Below are 19,163 nucleotides of genomic sequence, written 5' to 3' on the forward strand. Positions count from 1 at the left end.
GTGTGGTTTCTGTTCCTGATTTTAACTTTCTTCTGGGAATCGCCATATTGAACAAGACTGACTAGCTTTTATCTGAATTGGCTTGTATATAAAGACAACAATATTCTAAGCTGTATAGTGCTATGCAATTGGGGAGTGGAAAGAATTTCTTTCTGACGCCCACTGGCTATTGGCTTATACTTCCAAACCTGAGAATTGATGGCTGCTAAACTTTTGCCACAGTTAATGTAAATGAAGCAGCTCTTGTTACTCCCACTACTGTCCTGTGTGTGTGTGTGTGTGTGTGTTGTCTTGTGTTGAAAAATCTTATTAAACTATTTGTCTTGGCAACTGTGAATTCCATAGGTAAGTTATCTTTTGATATATGTTGTACAAAATAACTTTTTACCCATTTTAAATTCATTGCATCAGCTTTTCATCAAAAGACTTCTTGTTCCTTGATGAAAATTGGTTATATAGGAATTTTATGTAACGTTTCACTCTACTACTCTTCCAGATCACTGCTAAATATATTGAACACTATCCGTTCCAGGACTCATCCCCTGGGTACCTAGATATTTTGGTTGCTGAAAGTTGGCCATTTATTCCTGTTCTTTGCTTCCTATCTCTCAAGCAGTATTCACCCACAAGAGAACTACCTCTTGCCCTATGGTTCACAAGATCCTGATCTTCTTTTAAGTAGAAGAAAATGAACTGAACTAAACTCCAGATCAAGACACACATTTGTGTGTGTGTATGTGTGTTGGGGCTGGGAGTGTATGGATATGAGTTTATTTGAAACATCAAGAGCATTTTCTGGCAAAGAAACAATAGGAGTGCCTGGCTAAAACAAAACACCAGTGACCAAGGCCATCTCTCTTTGCAAAGGCTGTGACTTTTCTGAAAGCTATGGTGGAGACCAATAATCAAAACTCCTGTAGGGGCTTTATATTATGATTATTTAGATCCTTAAGAACAAATGAGAAATGTATAGCACAGAATGGTCTGATATACTACCAGGGCATAAGGACTACACTGAAGGGGATAAGGAGATTAGACAAAATCTGAATGATTTCTTTTCATGAATCTTCACCATGTAAATTAACTGGGGGTAAGGGAGAAGGCCTACCCAAGATTACTTTGTTACACTCGATGTAAAAGTAAGGCATGATCGGGGGATGGAGAAAGTAATAAAATAATTTCAAGATTCAAATGGCAGTGAATCACTAGTCCTAGATGGCATTCACACAAGGGCAGGAGCTGACGAAAAAAGTAAAGCCACTAACAATATAGAGAATTCAGCATTTGACTGAAGCATGGTCACCATTGTAACTAATGTATTGAAGAGAAAAGGCGCTAAAACTGACTTTATTATCGATTATTGAGCCATACATCTGTACTAGGTAAAACAATTAAAAAGATAACTGAAGATAAATGCTTGGGATGAGAGCCTCCCTGCCACTTCAGCCCTTACTACATTTGGTGCAGGAATGGGAGAAGCCAGTCATAAGGATGCCTTCTGAGGATCCCTCATAAACCCTAGCATAGGTGCGAATGTGTTTTGAGGAAGGCAATAAGGAGCCTATAAAAGCCTGACTTAACATCTCTTTAGCCCCCTCTTCTTCTCACCCTTGGATTAGGTGAGCATGTTTTTGCTGGATACATATGTGAATTGGCCATGTGACATAGTCATACTTATGCAGATAATTGCGGAGCCTGCAGATCTCTAGCTACATGAAATACCTTGACAATGAGGAGTCCGGTGGCACCTTAAAGACTAACAGATTTATTTGGGTATAAGCTTTCGTGGGTAAAAAACTCACTTCTTCAAATGCATGGAGTGAGAATTACAGATGCAGGCATTATTATATTGCCATGTGAAGAGAAGGGAGTTACCTCACAAGTGGAGAACCAGTGTTAACAAGGCCAATTCAGTCAGGGTGGAGGTGTCAATACCAAAAGAGGGAAAATTGCTTTTGTAGTGAGCCAGCCACTCCCAGTCCCTAATCAAGCCCAAATTAATGGTGTTAAATTTGCAAATGAATTGTAGCTCTGCAGTTTCTCTTTGAAGTCTGTTTTTGAAGTTTTTTTGTTGCAGGATGGCTACTTTTAAATCTGTTGTTGAATGTTCAGGGAGATTGAAGTGTTCTCCTACTGGCTTTTGTATGTTACCATTCCTGATGTCTGATTTGTGTCCATTTATTCTTTTACGTAAAGACTGTCCGGTTTGGCCAATGTACATGGCAGAGGAGCATTGCTGGCACATGATGGCATATATCACATTAGAAGATGTGCAGGTGAATGAGCCCCTGATGGTGAGGCTGATGTGGTTGGGTCCTCTGATAGTGTCACTAGAGTAGATATGGGGACAGAATAGGCAATGGGGTTTGTTACAGGGATTGGTTCCTGAGTTAGTGTTTCTGTGGTGTGGTGTGTAGTTGCTGGTGAGTATTTGCTTCAGGTGCGGGGGCTATCTGTAAGCGAGACAGCCCCCCCACCAAGGTCTATGAGAGTGAGGGATCATTTTCCAGAATAGGTTGTAGATCGTTGATGATGTGCTGGAGAGGTTTTAGCTTGGGGCTGTACGTGATGGCCAGTGGTGTTCTGTTATGTTCCTTGTTAGGCCTGTTCTGTAGTAGGTGACTTCTGGGTACCCATCTCGCTCTGTCAATCTGTTTCCTCACTTCCTGACCTGCCCATCTACTAATGTGATATATGCCATCAGGTGCCAGCAATGCCCCTCTGCACTGTAGTATCCGGGTTCCTTTCAGTAGTGTATTGAGCAGCATGACTAAAATCTGTCATGTGTGTTTTAACCTCTCACCAGGTAGAAAGTTGTGTGTGTAGTGTTTCTTGTAGGGTTTTGTTTTGAGATTTAACTGCAGGCTGAGGATAACAGTGATAAAACGCAGTGTTTTATTGCCTGTAAGCCCACAAGTCACTTTTAATAGTTATTCCTTTATTTTAAAAATGATCTAAAGAGTTTGTGTATATATAGAGTCTTCTCTTCATGGTGGTGTTAGTTTGAGTTATCCACACTCTAGTTAACACCTCCCAAGTTAACATAGCTCGGTTGAGAACAGTCACACTGCAAAACAACATTCAAGAAACACAGCGTGAATTTTATTAGCTGCACAGAGTAGCTGAATTTCTCGGTCCAGAGCACTTGAGCTTTAACCCATACCCCTCACAGGGCAGCTTGCTCAAGTTTAAAGCACCACTTAACTTGAGCTAGAGATTTTTGACGGGTGTTGGGTTTAGGGAAACACACGAGTTATACCTGGAATCAACGCTGCAGTGAAGACAAGTGTTCAGTGTGTTCCTCTGTGCAATATCTTCAGAAATCAGGTTCTACTCTGACAGAGAATGTTTTCTGTATTTTAAATGTCTAGTTTCATACTGTTTTTCACAAATACTAACACAAATTAATAAAAAGCAAATCCATATTGTGAGGTGCCGATCTAACCAGTTTTATGTAGCTACTGCTAGTCCTCGGCAGCTTTTAACTACAAACCGCATTCACAGAGGTATACTAACGCTGCGTAGATGCTGAGAAGTTTAAAAATATTTCTGTATTTTATCTTGGAACACTACATATGCTAAATTGCCTTGTCTGCTTCACTTTAATTGAGAACTTGCAGAAGGTGAAGGAGTGAGAAGGAGAAGTTTGCCAAATGGCAAATAAGTTAAAAGAAAACTAAAGGGGCTAGGGGGAGTGAGAGAGTTGTATGTTTGACACCCCCACAAACTTATACTCAGTCCTTCTACGCAGCAGGGTCTTACTGAGTTTTCTGAACCACTTTTCTCTGACCTTGTTCAGCAATATCAAACCAGTAGAGTGGTTCTCTTTTAATACGTACACATTTTTCTTTCTCTCATACCCGAATATAATATATGAAGAAAAATGTCCAATTTCCTGCAAGCAGTCTCATTGACCTTGATACTGTTCTTCACTGAGCCACTGATGCTGCTCATTTCTTATACGTACATAGGCTTGAGCAAGCTAGTGTGGTGAGAGCAACATCCTGTGTGGTTACATCCTTAACTGAGTGTGGTTAAGCGGAGAGAGTTTTATAAATGGAAAATGCAATCTGAGGCTGCTTTTCAACTACCAGATCTGCATGTTTTTTTGCCTCAATGTGCTGTCTGTTTTTGATGTAAGGAACTACAATTCCACAAAACCTAAATTATAGTAAAGCAAAAATGTTGGTATGGTAAGGTTATCATTTCAAAAGTCTGAGGAGCTGGGACATATTAATTAGAGCTGTACTGAAAATGATAAACCCGTTTTGTGTATGATTTCAGAATCTGATTTCATTCTGATTTGGAATGAAAACAAAAAGTATAAAAATTATATGCAAAACAGAATGCAGATTATTATTATTATTATTATTATTGAAAAGTCAAAATGGTTTGTTTTGATAGTTTTGAAACAAAATTCTGCCTACTGAGCTGAAGGAGAGCTGGGAGAACTGGCTCCTGGCTCAGACATTGCTTTTAGAGTTTGGGCTACCAAAGAGCCAGGAGCCTGGAAGCCGGGGCCCCCAGCAGTACTCCAGGCTGGCTGCTTAGGACCCAGCCAGGCAAGCCTTCAGGGAATCAGGGAAGGTTCTGCCAGAGCTGTGTCTGGGTTCTGTCAACCTAAATCACAATCAAACCACCTCCACAAAAAGGCTAGATTTTGATGAATCTGCCCTCTCTGACAGAAAACCATTCCATCTGAGAACTTCTGACCAGTTGTGATATTAATATGAGTACTTCTGGTGGGGAAGGAAATAGCTGAATCTTTCTCATTTGATTGCTTATTTAGAAAGGTTTCTGAATGGCTCAGAAATTGTCCTGATCAGAAAAGAATATTTTTAATACTAGGCGTTTATTTCCTGTGCATAAGAAGTAGCTATTGATAAATGATTGATAAACTATTCCAGTTTCATTGTATTTACAATATGTACAGAATGCAGCTGGATGTTAAATTGTGTTGATTTTGCACAGTGCTAAAGCTTTACTTTTCACTTTCCTATCAGCTGGTACATGCTCAGAACTTGTCATTGTTCCAACAGTCATTGTGTCTACCCACCCTCCAACATGGTTTGCGTTTCCCTATCTAGAAGCCAGATGAGCAAGCTCAATTCCCTCAGTCCATTGTGGACTTTCAGTCTCTTTGTGTAGGAGCTTCTTGTGCTATACCAGAGGGTCTCTTCCTCTCAGACGTTGTCACAGAGTCCCCGGGCGATGCTCTGGAACTGCTCCCCACAAAGCCAGTCCGGACTTTGGGGAGCCTCCTTTCCCTTGCAGCAGACTGTCTTCAGGGCAAGAAGCTCACTCGGATTTACCTTCCTGGGTCTGACCTTGGAGCATTCAGCATATGCCCTCCGTGCGCTTCCCACAGCGAGTCCGCCCAGGTGGGGTCCTGGGGAAGTCAGAGGGTTCTGCACCCCTCACTTGGCAGTCAGACGTGATTCTTAGCCAGCCAGTAAAACAGAGGTTTATTAGATGACAGGAATACGGTCTAAAACAGAGCTTGTAGGTACAGAGAACGGTACCCCTCCGCCAGGTCCATTCTGGGGCCCAGCAATCCAGACAACCCCGTCTGCACTCACTTCCCATCCCCAGCCAGCTCCCAACTGAAAAACCCCTCAAGCCCCTCCTTTTTGGCCTTTGTCTCTTTCCTGGGCCAGGAGGTCACCTGATCTTTGTTCCCCTTTAGCTTCCCCCTTGCAGGGGGAAGGGCCCCCCAGCCATTTGTTGCTAGGAGACAGAGTGCTGGCTATTTATGCATATTGGCCTTTATCCCACCACCTAGAGACTTAAGAAATGCATAGGGGAAACTGAGGCACCCACACAGTATTCAGAGGAAACATTAAGAACAGTCCCACTTCATCACAGATGTAATAGTTAATGTAACAGCAATTACTTGAACTTCCTTAGAGATTTAAAAACACCCCATTAGTTTTTGTTAAATGCGTTGATCTTCTAGTGAAAGAGTGAAGGTGAGCTTTCAGCTGAGGCAGTCTGCAGTAACTTTAATTTTGGGATATTCTTCCTGTATTGGGTGAGACTGTGTTAAAGTTAGTCATTTGCTCTTTCTGCTGCCTCAAATTGAGGTGAATAGATAAAACCCAAGCATAACAAGTCTAAATTCAATGTCATGACCATGTGAGTGTGCATGTTTACCTTTCAACTGTGGTAGTCTAATTCAACTGAGGGTGGCTGTCAAGGCTGTATCCCCACTTTGAACTTTAGGGTACAAATGTAGGGGCCTGCATGAAAACTTCTAAGCTTAACTACCAGCTTAGCTCTGGTACCGCTGCCACCATTCCCTCCTTGGGAAGCCTTGAGAAACCTTTCACCAATTCCCTGGTGAATACAGATCCAAATCCCTTGGATCTTAAAACAAGGAGAAATTAACCATTCCCCTCCTTCCTCCCACCAACTCCTGGTGAATACAGTTCCAACCCCCCTGGGATCTAAAGCAAGGAGAAATTAACCATTCCCCTCCTTCCTCCCACCAACTCCTGGTGAATACAGTTCCAACCCCCCTGGGATCTAAAGCAAGGAGAAATTAACCATTCCCCCTCCTTCCTCCCACCAACTCCTGGTGAATACAGATCCAACCCCCTTGGATCTAAAACAAGGAAAAATCAATCAGGTTCTTAAAAAGAAGGCTTTTAAAAGGTAAAAATCATCTCTGTAAAATCAGTATGGAAATTAACCTTACAGGGTAATCAAACTTAAAGAGCTCAGAGGACTCCCCTCTAGTCTTAGGTTCAAAGTACAGCAAACAAAGATAAACACTCTAGTAAAAGGTACATTTACAAGTTGAGAAAACAAAGGAAAACTAAGACGCCTTGCCTGGCTATTTACTTACAAGTTTGAAATAGGAGAGACTTGTTTAGAAAGATGTGGAGAACCTGGATTGATGTCTGGTCCCTCTCAGTCCCGAGAGCGAATGCACTCACAAACAAAGAACACAAACAAAAGCCTTCCCCCCCCCCCAAAATTTGAAAGTATCTTGTCCCCTTATTGGTCCTTTAGGTCAGATGCCAGCCAGGTTACCTGAGCTTCTTAACCCTTTACAGGGAAAAGGATTTTGGAGTCTCTGGCCAGGAGGGATTTTATAATACTGTACACAGGACAGCTGTTACCCTTCCCTTTATAGTTATGACAGTGGCGGTGGGGGTGGAGGTGGTAAGTGCAATTCAGGCGCTCTGCGTGATAATCTTGTATCACATCGAAGCCACAGGAGTCATAAGTGAGAAGGGTGTTCTGGGTAACTTGTGGCAGAGAGAAAAGCAGCATCTGTAGGATGTTAGTTTGCTATTAGTTGTGCTTCTGCTGCTCACATTTGTCCATCTCTACCTGCAAACACCTAGTAGCTGTATGTTCCAAATGTCTTGAGGTGAAAAAAGGGCTGGTTATTCCAACAAAGGATAAAGGCCTGGGGAAACATAACAGTGTAAGACTTATGTAAATGTGCATAAAAAGAATGGTTAGTGCATAGGGTACTGGACTGGGATTCTAAAGTTATGGGGTCAGTTCCTGGTTCAGTCAGAGACTTCCTTGGGCAAGCCGCTTCCTTATCTACTTTGTGTTCAGTTCCCCATATTTAAAAGTGGGGATTATATTTCCCAAACTCGCAGGGTGTTGTGATGATAAAATCCAATACAGATTGTGAGGCACTCTGAAATTATGTAGTGAGGCCCATATAAATATCTGGAGTGATAGATTTCAGCAGTATTTGTATATTGTCCAGCATATGTATATTTCTGCTATGCAACTCAATAGATTAACAATCTTTTGATTTATAAAAGTATATAGTAAGACACCTGCATAGCACTCCAGTGCCTTCGACATAAAATACAAAAAAACCAATAAACTGAAAGTAGTAGTCAATCTCAACAACAGCCCCAACACAACTAGGCCTTCACAAGTGTCTCTGCTCCCAATGCTGTCCTTTGGGATCCCTTCCTTTGCCCTCCTTCCTAAGGGCATTGTAAACCTGGATCTGTGTGACCTGTGCTTCTGGACTTGGGGTGTCCAAGCCCATGCTTTAGTGTCCACTCTGCATTTTAAACCTGGGTTTACAATTGCTGGGCCTGGGTGTCTCAGCCATGCAAATGCTGGACTAGCCAGACCTTTTGATTTGGTTCTGAGGCTTGAGTTATGCCCTTGCTACAAAGTGATAGGGCTGGGACGCAAGTCTCAGCAGGCCTTGGACTCAGACCCACCTCCCAGCAGGGGCTTAGGCCCTTAGTCTTGAGTGCTTGCTGAGCTGAATCAGACATGTGTGGACGGTAGCGGGGTTTGGGCTCAAACCTGAATCTGGGTTTACAGTGCAGTGTAGATATACCCTAAAGTCTGAGTAAATAGATACTCCTTGTAGTATGCCCCATCTGTCAAAAAACCTGGAGTCTTTTAGATAAAAGAGGGGAAACTTTCCAAAGTAGAAGGCCCCTGATGGAGAACATTCTGTCACTTCCCTACTTCTTTATTTTTTTATTTTGAGGGAGCTGTAATATGAGAGTCATTGTTGATTGCAATACTGCCAGCATGGCACATGGGGGAGAGAGTCTCCCATGTAGGACGGCTTAGATAACACGCATCTAAGATTACCAACAAAATAACTAACTTGAACATAAAGGATGGGATGAACATTTTTATTTGTTATTTAATGGCTAGTTGGAGGGGATGGTTTTAACCATGAGCTATGGTGGTAAGAGGAAATGTAACATTTTAGCAATTTCTAATTGCAGAACTCTTTCCATCATCAGCCTGTCTTTTCTTGTACTTAGACCAAGTACAAGAACTTTCAGTCCCAAAGTCAATAGGAATAGAAGTGCCATCTCTAATCTGCCAGTAAAAAACACATAGTCTTACAGCAGCTGTGTAGCTAGTCATAGCTACAGCACCAGTTCTGGTAACTAGAGTTACCAAAGTCTTTCCATTTATAAATTCCTGTTCCAAGTTGCTCAGAAGTTCCTAAAATTTGACCTTCATTAAAATTTGCCAGGTCTGTTCTCTGCCCTGAAGGGCTGTATATTTTTAATTTCGGCAAAATGCATTTGTGTTTCTTGGTCCAAATGTGTTACCTGTAGGGGAGAGGAGAGAAACAGAGTACAAAGAAAAGTTATTTTTTAGCAAATACTATGAAATAAGAATAGTTGTTGATCATATTCGCAATCTGATAGAGTAATGCTGCTACAGTACCTAACATAGCCAGTAGATGCCTGCAAACACCGGAACATAATTATATCTGAGTGCCATTAGGGCATCTGCTATTGGAATTTGTTACCTTATGATTCTATTTTGTGAACTGTAAAAAAAACTTTAATGCGGCACCCAATTTTTTCTGACAAATGAATAGCTACTGTGTTAAAATCCCTTTTCAAAGAAAATATAGTCTTAATGATATGGTTCTCTGTGTGTAATCCTTTATTTCATTGTGCTGACACACTAAGATTAAATTACCAAAACAGTAGTTCTTCACATAATTGTAGAAGTGTTTGCTTGAAATAAACTGCATCATTTTTATTGCATCATTATATTTTTGATATATTGCAATTGTCCGAACAGCCTTCATTGAATATATATGTATTTAAAAGGGAAAAATGTGAGACATGTAGGATGTATTTACATAGATCAGTAATACAGTGAATAAATAGAAAATATATCTAGTGGGCGCTCAGCATTTAACCTTAAAAATGATACATTGAGTGGAGACACAGAGGATAATTTTATTATAAAATGATCTAGGTGGAAAATTATTATAACTAGAATTTTTTTGTGGGAAACTGATTGAACCCTTTCCAGTCAGAAATATGTTGCTTTCTCACTTGCTAAATCCCAGTAGCATATTTGGGTTCTAATCAGAAGGCAGACTGACCCAAGCATAGAGGGGTTGGAAAAACCCAAGCTCTGAAGCCAAGCAGTTTTTTAAAAGTGCATTCTAGATCAGGGGAGGGCAAACTATGGGCCACATCCGGCCCACCAGCCGTTTTAAGCCAGCCCTCAAGCTCCTTCTGGGGAGCAGGGTCTGGGGCTTGCCCCGCTCCATCCGGGGAGCAGGGTCGGGGGCCCCTCCACGTGGCTCGCGGAAGCAGCCACATGGCCCCGCTCCAGCACTGCAGCCAGGGAGCAGGGTCGGGGGCTCCTCCACACAGCTCCCGGAAGCCACGGCATGGCTCCCTTCTGGCTCCTATGCACTTCATTGGCCCCCTCCAGCACTCCAATGGAGAAGGGACATGCCGCCACTACCAGGAGCCATTTGAGATAAGCACTGCCCAGAGCCTGCACCCCTGAGCCTCTCCCCTCAGCCCTGACCCCCCTCCCGCCCTCTGAACCCCTCGATCACAGGCCAGAGTACCCTCCTGCACCCCAAACCCCTCATCTCCAACCCCAACCCAGCCCGCACCCCCAGCTGGAGCCCTCACCCCCCCCCAGCCCAGAGCCCCATTCCTCACCCTGAACTCCTCATTTCTGGCCACACCCAGAGCCCACACCCCCAGCCAGAGCCCTCACCCTCTCCCACACCCCAACCCCAATTTTGTGAACATTCATGGCCCACCATACAGTTTCTATTCCCAGATGTGTCCCTCGGGCCAAAAAGTTTTCCCACCCCTTTTCTATATACTACTATCCGATCTGATTTTCCTGCATATGCACGCGCTCTCTCACTGGAACTTGAATACCTGTGATGTGTGATCCCGTTGGTGTAAGGGATGGCTTGACCTTTTTGTTTAAAAAAAACAAACAAAAAAACTAGAGTCGTGCTAAACTCTGGTAGGCTTTCTCCATCATCCCCCCTCTATTTTGGGCCTTCTTGTCCCAAACACTGTTTTGGAGTCGGAGACGACCAACCCCACCAAATTAGAAGTATTAGGACTCACAGACATTTTGCCATGTTAGGGAGAAGAGAACATCTGATCCTAGAGGGAGGTTCCCTGGTTCTTAATTCTTTCGTTACTGTTCTGCTGTATGGTCCCTACTATCTCTGTCTCCATTCCAATCCCAGGCTAAAGGTAAAATCTATGTGTCTCCTGTTCTCACTGACCAACTATGTGGAAAATACCTTCCTGGTGTTATGATGTCTGGGGGAAAAAGCTGACTTGGTTCTTCCCTGACACTGTTCAATGAGTCAAGTTTATCTGTGTAGCTGATATTTCCTGAAGTCCTAAAGATATCCAAGACTGTGGTAAAACTAGGGTAAATTACAGTTGTCTACTGTCAGGCTGACATTGGCATTTTGGAATACAGAGTTTCATGTAATTGGAGTTTATAAAATGTGGTTTTACTGTATATTGGATAATGTACCTGTATGGAGTCAAACTCCTTCTGAGAAAGGGGCAACTGTGGATAGCTACATAAGGGTGAAACTGGTGTTATGTAGCAAATTCTGAGGGGGCAGAAGTACTTTGGTAATCAATATGACTTATCAATAATGCAAAAGACTGAATTAATATGTGAACTTTACAGGCATAATGGCATACATCTGAGTAGAACTACCTACAATTTTATGAAGTCGTATTAACTATTTTTATTGTTTTTGATTTAGGAAGTTTACTCTAAGGGAATAATCCTGCTCTCAGCGATAGTTACAGTCAGAGTCCATGGGGAAAATAAATTTGAAGTTGTCACAGCTCATAGGACTTTTGTCTTCCGAGTGGAAAAGGAAGGTAAGCAGAGCACATATTTAAATGACAACTGTTAGCAGATCATATTGGTGGCTATAGGTAAACAACATTCCTAAAATCAATGTTTTTGTGTGCATGTTGTCACTTCCAGAAAGGTCACTGGGATCCAGCTATCTTGGGCTCATATGTTGTAGGTTTTTGTGACAGAACTTTATTCCAAACTCCATGGATAGGTTACCTCCCAACTAGAGGAGAGACTGTTATCAACAGTCTTATGATTCCGAAGTTAGTCTAAAGGCCAAGTCATTGAGTCCTCTGTGCAGTTCAGCCCTAGGACTATTTGACAGTGATTGTCTTAGCCTGAGTTTTTCATTTACTAGAACCAAGTGCCTTTCCCATAGCCCAAACTGCCTATATTAAAGGCCTACTTTCCTAAAGCAAATTTGTGATTTAATCAGATCTGCTGGAATATGCAAATTGTTTTATGTTGCTTGGTCAACTCTCTGAGGGACTTAATTGATAGAAATCCCAGTTTGAAGTACTGTATTGGTTAGGAAAAAAAATAAAGGGTATTTTCCAGCAGGTTTTTTTTTTCTTTTTTAAGATGGCATAAAGCAAATTTTTTCTGGGTATTCTTTAACATTTATTAGAGCTACTTATAATCCCTGTACTTTCAGCCATCTGCTCTGAGTGACTGTTTAGTATAAAAATGACAAAGAGCAAAGTGAAGTTGATGGCTTGAATGTGGAGATCGAAGAAATCTGGCTTGGGTTTTCTGGTGCCTTATTTTTAATGTCAAACGTTCAGTGTTTCCAATGAGGTTTTTGATAGTGAATAAGGTTAAATTAAACTAGAGGCCATAGTAATTTCTTGTAGATTTTTTTTATCAACCTGTAGAGTGTATTATGCAAAATCAATACCAAAAAGTGTGTACAGCTTGAGTTATTTATGAAAAATCCAATAAAAATGGAATATTAACTAGAATTTATTTATTTATTTACAGCAGTGTACACTAGCACCATTATAGTTAAAAGTCTGTCAGCATTTCCATTATCAACTGCAATTTTTTATGGGGTTATAGCTTGGCTATAAACATTTGCTCCAGGCTATAACTTTGAGTGCAGTATCCCAGCCTTATCAGGTTTGGCTCAAATCATTTCAGGCATTTTTACATTGTTGGCTGGCTTCAAAATAGATCTGCAATTTTTTAAAAGATATTTTTGTTTTTTGTTTTTTTAACTGTTGCTCAAAAATATTTTCATTGTAACATGAAATTTTGTAGGGCCATAATCTGCTTTATGTACTAATGCCTTTGGATAATGAGAAAACAGATCAACTATTATTTTTTATTTATACGTTTTTTTAAAGTGTTCCTCTGTATGCCCTATGACAAACTTTTTATATGGGGTACAAATTATATTTTCCTTAAATGTGCAACCCTCCCTTGACAGAACAGCCTGCTTAGGCAGCTGTTGATTTACTGTTCTAAGTAGGTTTGGGACAAATAAAATGGTCCATACCAATAACTAGAGCCCTTTGAAGTATTCAGTAATGTATACACCCAAATTCCCTTTCCTGTATATGCACAAACTATTCTTGAACCAATCTCAACTTGCATGAATTTGTTCATGACTGAAAAATATTCAGGGGATGTTTCCAAGGGTTCCTGCCATTTGTGGCTTTGCATAAAGAATTCAAGAGCAGGATTTTCAAATATATTTCAGTCTGAGGCTTGCTTGTGAATGCTTCGCTGTGAGAATATCAAAGCATGAATGCGCTTTCTTTTTGGTCCCCTAAGTCACATGTTGTTGTTTCTGGATTGGTAGACCATAATGCTTGATAAACAGAGAGTGGGCCTGAATAAATCATAGTTCTCTGATTCTCGCATGGCTTGTCTAAACAGGTTTTGCTTCACTTTAGTTAAAGTTAGGTGGGTAGACAATTCCCCAGGGAGGGCAGGAGCATTTTCTGAAGAGTTACTCTATGAAGACGTAAGTAGGAATAGGGCATTGAGGGTATTTTAAAATATTTTCCTTACCTATTTTCCACAGAAGTATTATGCTCTGGCAGACATGGATCCCAGGCTTTTTGGGGGGGAAAGAAGAAAACTGGATTTAAAAATGAGGGGAGGAGAAACTAACTGTGAAATAAGTTTTGTGATCTGCTTACAGTAGACTTTGCATTCATTTTTTTTCTTGTTCCAGATGCACAAAGTTTGTATGTGAGCAGTACTAATTGTGAAGACTTAACAGTCTTAGTACTGGGACAGGAGGTTTAAGACAACTGTCTCACATGGTAAATGTACACTGCAGTGCACGGTTACACATATTCACTAGCTCTGCTTGAGCTAGCATGCTCCAAATAGCTGTGTGGCCGGGTGTAACATGGGGTATAACATAAGTATGCCAGGGGTCCAGGCAGGTTTGTGCTTGGATGGCAGCTCAAGCTGCCACCCATGCTACTTCCAGCTACACTACTATGTTGAGCGTGCTAACTCAAGCACAGCTAGCGCATATCTGTCTACTTGTGCTGGGATGCCCGCTCCCAGCTGCAGTGTATACATATCCACAGTTATGTTAATAAACAATGTCCCACTCCATTTTGAAATCTGAATATGATTTGGAATTCAACAATGTTTGTGGAAAACTTTTTTTATATTAACTCAGCTCCATCAATGAGCTCATTGATGGAGCTACATGTTGAAATACCATTTTTATGCACCTATTGATCTTTTGAACTATCCACTCTAAGAGATGAGCTTGAAATGCCTTTCCTGAGGTGATCTGTCAAACTGCTATTCTGACTTCTTTAAGATTCTTCCATGACACACCCTTCTAAGATGATGTTTATAAGAATGGAGTTGAACAGACATTCATGCCCCACCTTGCTGTGCACATACCTTTTGCTGAGTAACAACTTTTTGCTTATCTTTTTGCTGTAATCCTTGTTCTGCCTCACATGTCTGCACCCTGTTATTTTGTCACCCTCTCTTTGCATTCTTTGGGAAACGGATAAGGTCTGTTTGCCTGTAATCTAGACTTATAATACATTTTTAGGTGCTGTAACATATTAGAGTTAGTTAAAAAAAATTGAAAATTCAACACTGACATTTTTTTTTGAAAAAAGAAAAATAATAATCAGTTTCGTACTGTTTCATAACTTATTCTGTGAATTAAATCTCCCAGAGCAAATGGAGTTAAAGCTTTCATCATAGTCCTGCCACAAGTGGGGGCAAGTCTAATAATAACTCTCATAATATTAATCATTAACATATATCATAGAATCATAGAATCATAGATAATAGGACTGGAAGGGACCTCGAGAGGTCATCGAGTCCAGTCCCCTGCCCGCATGGCAGGACCAAATACTGTCTAGACCGTCCCTGATAGACATTTATCTAACCTACTCTTAAATATCTCCAGAGACGGAGATTCCACAACCTCCCTAGGCAATTTGTTCCAGTGTTTAACCACCCTGACAGTTAGGAACTTTTTCCTAATGTCCAACCTAGACCTCCCTTGCTGCAGTTTAAACCCATTGTTTCTGGTTCTATCCTTAGAGGCTAAGGTGAACAAGTTCTCTCCCTCCTCCTCATGACACCCTTTTAGATACCTGAAAACTGCTATCATGTCCCCTCTCAGTCTTCTCTTCTCCAAACTAAACAAACCCAGTTCTTTCAGCCTTCCTTCATAGGTCATGTTCTCAAGACCTTTAATCATTCTTGTTGCTCTTCTTTGGACCCTTTCCAATTTCTCCACATCTTTTTTAAAATGCGGCGCCCAGAACTGGACACAATACTCCAGCTGAGGCCTAACCAGAGCAGAGTAGAGCGGAAGAATGACTTCTCGTGTCTTGCTCACAACACACCTGTTAATGCATCCCAGAATCATGTTTGCTTTTTTTGCAACAGCATCACACTGTTGACTCATATTTAGCTTGTGGTCCACTATAACCCCTAGATCCCTTTCTGCCGTACTCCTTCCTAGACAGTCTTTTCCCATTCTGTATGTGTGAAATTGATTTTTCCTTCCTAAGTGGAGCACTTTGCATTTGTCTTTGTTAAACTTCATCCTGTTTAACTCAGACCATTTCTCCAATTTGTCCAGATCATTTTGAATTATGACCCTGTCCTCCAAAGTAGTTGCAATCCCTCCCAGTTTGGTGTCATCCGCAAACTTAATAAGCGTACTTTCTATGCCAATATCTAAGTCGTTGATGAAGATATTGAACAGAGCCGGTCCCAAAACAGACCCCTGCGGAACCCCACTCGTTACGCCTTTCCAGCAGGATTGGGAACCATTAATAACAACTCTCTGAGTACGGTTATCCAGCCAGTTATGCACCCACCTTATAGTAGCCCCATCTAATTTGTATTTGCCTAGTTTATCGATAAGAATATCATGCGAGACCGTATCAAATGCCTTACTAAAGTCTAGGTATACCACATCCACCGCTTCACCCTTATCCACAAGGCTCGTTATTCTATCAAAGAAAGCTATCAGATTGGTTTGACATGATTTGTTCTTCACAAATCCATGCTGGCTGTTCCCTATCACCTTACTACCTTCCAAGTGTTTGCAGATGATTTCCTTAATTACTTGCTCCATTATCTTCCCTGGCACAGAAGTTAAACTAACTGGTCTGTAGTTACCTGGGTTGTTTTTATTTCCCTTTTTATAGATGGGCACGGCGTATAAGACGACCTTGTAACCCAGGAAAATCTTCTCAAAAGTCGCGGGTTGTCTTATACGCCGGGTGTCGTCTTATAGGGCGGGTGCTGAAACTTCCAGCCGGACTGGAGAATCTGCGGTCACCGCATATGGTGGGGGGAGCTCAAAAACGGCCGCGGACGCATGAAAGCAGCAAGGGCGGAGCAAGCTGCAGGCGTCCGGGACGCCTGGGGTATGGCAAAAAGAGAGAGAGCGGCGCTGTGCCCAGAAAAACATGCCTCTTTCACCCGTCTGGCCCGCCTTTGTATCCTATTACCGTACCTCCTTCTCTGCCTCTCAGATCTCGCTCCTGAGGACTGCAGTGAAGCGGCGCAGGCACGCAAGTGCGAGATCTGAGAGGCAGAGAAGGAGGTAATAGGATACAAGGGCGGGCCAGACGGGTGAAAGAGGCGTGTTTGCGCTACCGCTCTGATAGTCTTGGAGACAGGGAGGGCTGGGCAGGCAGGGAGAGCTGACCAATCCAAGCAGGCTTTGTATACAACAACCAGCCAATCGCCGGTAAGGTACATCGCTTGCCGTGATTGGCTGGTTGTTGTATACTGGGTACCACATACAGTACAGCACCAGTATCTGTACCTGTTCATACAGTATAGCACCAGTACATACAGTACAGTATACAAATGTCCAACAGTCAAAACCCCATCATGGCTCCACCAGCAAGAAGAAAGAAATATGAAGCCAGTTTCAAACTTAAAGTTGTAAACTTTGCCATGGAACATAATAACTGCGCTGCTGCAAGACAATATGGAGTAACAGCAAAGATGGTTCGGGACTGGAAAGCAAATGAAAAAGCATTAAAGAGTATGCCAAGAGGTAAGTGTGCATTAAGAAGAGGCACCCCACATTGGCCAGAACTCGAAAAACATGTAGCAGACATGGTGAATGAGCATCGCCAAAACGGTTATGTAGTGACACGAAATAAAATACGTTTGTTTGCACTTCAGTGGGCCAAATCTAACCCAGATCACAGCAACAGATTTAAGGCCACTGTATCCTGGTGTACTAGATTCATGGGAAGGCATAATATGGTACTGAGGCAAAAGACGAAAATTGCCCAAAAATTACCTGCAGATCTTGATAGCAAAGTAAATAGTTTCCATCGATACGTAATACATCAGCGCACTAAACATGGCTATGCGTTAAGTAGTATTGGAAATATGGATGAAACTCCAATGAATTTTGATATGGTTGGAAATAAAACTGTCCATCAAAAAGGTGAAAACAACAGGACATGAGAAGTCCAGTTTTACAGTGGTACTAGGATGCACAGCTGATGGCGCCAAACTGAGACCAATGATTATTTTTAAAAGAAAAACAATGCCGAAACTCAAGTTCCCTGTTGGTTGTTTTGTACATGTGAATGAAAAAGGCTGGATGGATGAAGAAGGGGTAAAGCTATGGCTTGATAATGTATGGAGCAGGCGACCAGGTGGACTTATTCAAAAATGTAGTCTACTGGTGTGGGATATGTTCAGGGCTCATTTAACTCCCAGCACCAAGCAAAGGCTTGCAAGACTAAACACAGATGTGGCAGTTATTCCTGCAGGATTGACATCGTTGGTACAGCCACTGGATGTGTGCCTAAACAAGCCATTTAAAGATTGCATTCGAGAACAATGGAATGAATGGATGGTTAGCGGCGAAAAGTCATTCACAAAAGGAGGAAACATGCGTGCTCCACAGTTGGATGTTTTGTGCAAGTTTGTCATAAAAGCCTGGAATTATATTGATGCAGAAACAGTAATCAAGTCTTTCAAGAAGTGTGGCATATCAAATTCATTAGATGGTATGGAGGACGACTACTTGTGGCAAGATGAAGAGGAAGCCGAAGCTGAGACCACACCATCTGATACGGAATTCGATCCATACGATGACTGCCTTACAAATGTATCACAAGATGTCATTGATGTACTTATGATATCAGATGACGAACAGGAGGATTTTGAAGGCTTTTAAAGGGAAACTGTCACGCCAGCAAAACCTGTAAAAATACCGTAGCTTGCAGTTATGATGGGCGTTGCTAACTCGCCAGGGACTTACCCGGCACTTGCTCTCTCTCTATTGTTTGTTATCTTCCTCCTATCATCATCAGTTCCAGTTTGGTTGACAGCTTAGAAAACAAACAGCATGGCAGCTCCCATGGGTTTATTGTCTTATCCTTCCTTTCAGCTTTAGAGTGAATTAGGAAAAGTTTAATCCACTTGCACCGTTTTATGTTTACATGTTTGATGACAAACAGCCTTATGTTTATAAGTGACAGTTTTCCTGCTAAGTACCTGCATGTCATAAGCATTTGAATTAAAATTACCATATTGAAATCAAATCTGATGTTTTTTTAATTTTTATTTGGTGTGCGTTGGAAGAGGGGTAGTCTTATATGGCAAGTATATCCCAAACTCTATATTTTAACTGGAAAAGTTGGGGGTCGTCTTATACGCCCAGTCGTCTTATACGCCAGAAAATACGGTACTTGCTTTTGTAGCTTTTGTAAGCTGTTAAATTAATAATGCATGCAAAGAGTATTCAAACAGGCATTACCTAAATTCCTTGGATAATGCAGACTTTAACAAGGTATACCATAATGAAATAAACTGTAGATTGCAAAAATATTTTTGCGTAAAAACATTAGCTATATTATCAGTATTATATAGGCCTACATTTTCAGAAATTCCTGCTGATTTTGAATTCCCCAATTTTTGGGTGCTGAACTTGAGATATCTTACTTCGACCATATTTCCATAGTTTGGATTCTCAACACTTTCAGGAAATCAGGCCCTTTTAAGTTGTTTCAAGCTGGCTACCCAAAAATCACTAGTTATGTTTG

At 41.5% G+C, this 19,163-nt stretch overlaps 1 protein-coding gene across 3 annotated transcripts in view; it reads left to right on the plus strand.

Moving 5' to 3' along the window:
- The window catches only part of ARAP2 (ArfGAP with RhoGAP domain, ankyrin repeat and PH domain 2), a 205,577-nt gene that overhangs the window by 43,263 nt on the left and 143,151 nt on the right, over nucleotides 1–19,163 (plus strand). For all 3 annotated transcript variants that reach the window (XM_024106718.3, XM_065596990.1, XM_005286388.4), the window contains one exon: nucleotides 11,531–11,651. In XM_024106718.3, the coding sequence (XP_023962486.2) occupies nucleotides 11,531–11,651 (121 nt within the window). The remainder of the gene's footprint in view (nucleotides 1–11,530; nucleotides 11,652–19,163) is intronic.

Source organism: Chrysemys picta, chromosome 5 (assembly GCF_011386835.1).
Source record: "Chrysemys picta bellii isolate R12L10 chromosome 5, ASM1138683v2, whole genome shotgun sequence".
NCBI classification, from domain to species: Eukaryota; Metazoa; Chordata; order Testudines; family Emydidae; genus Chrysemys; species Chrysemys picta.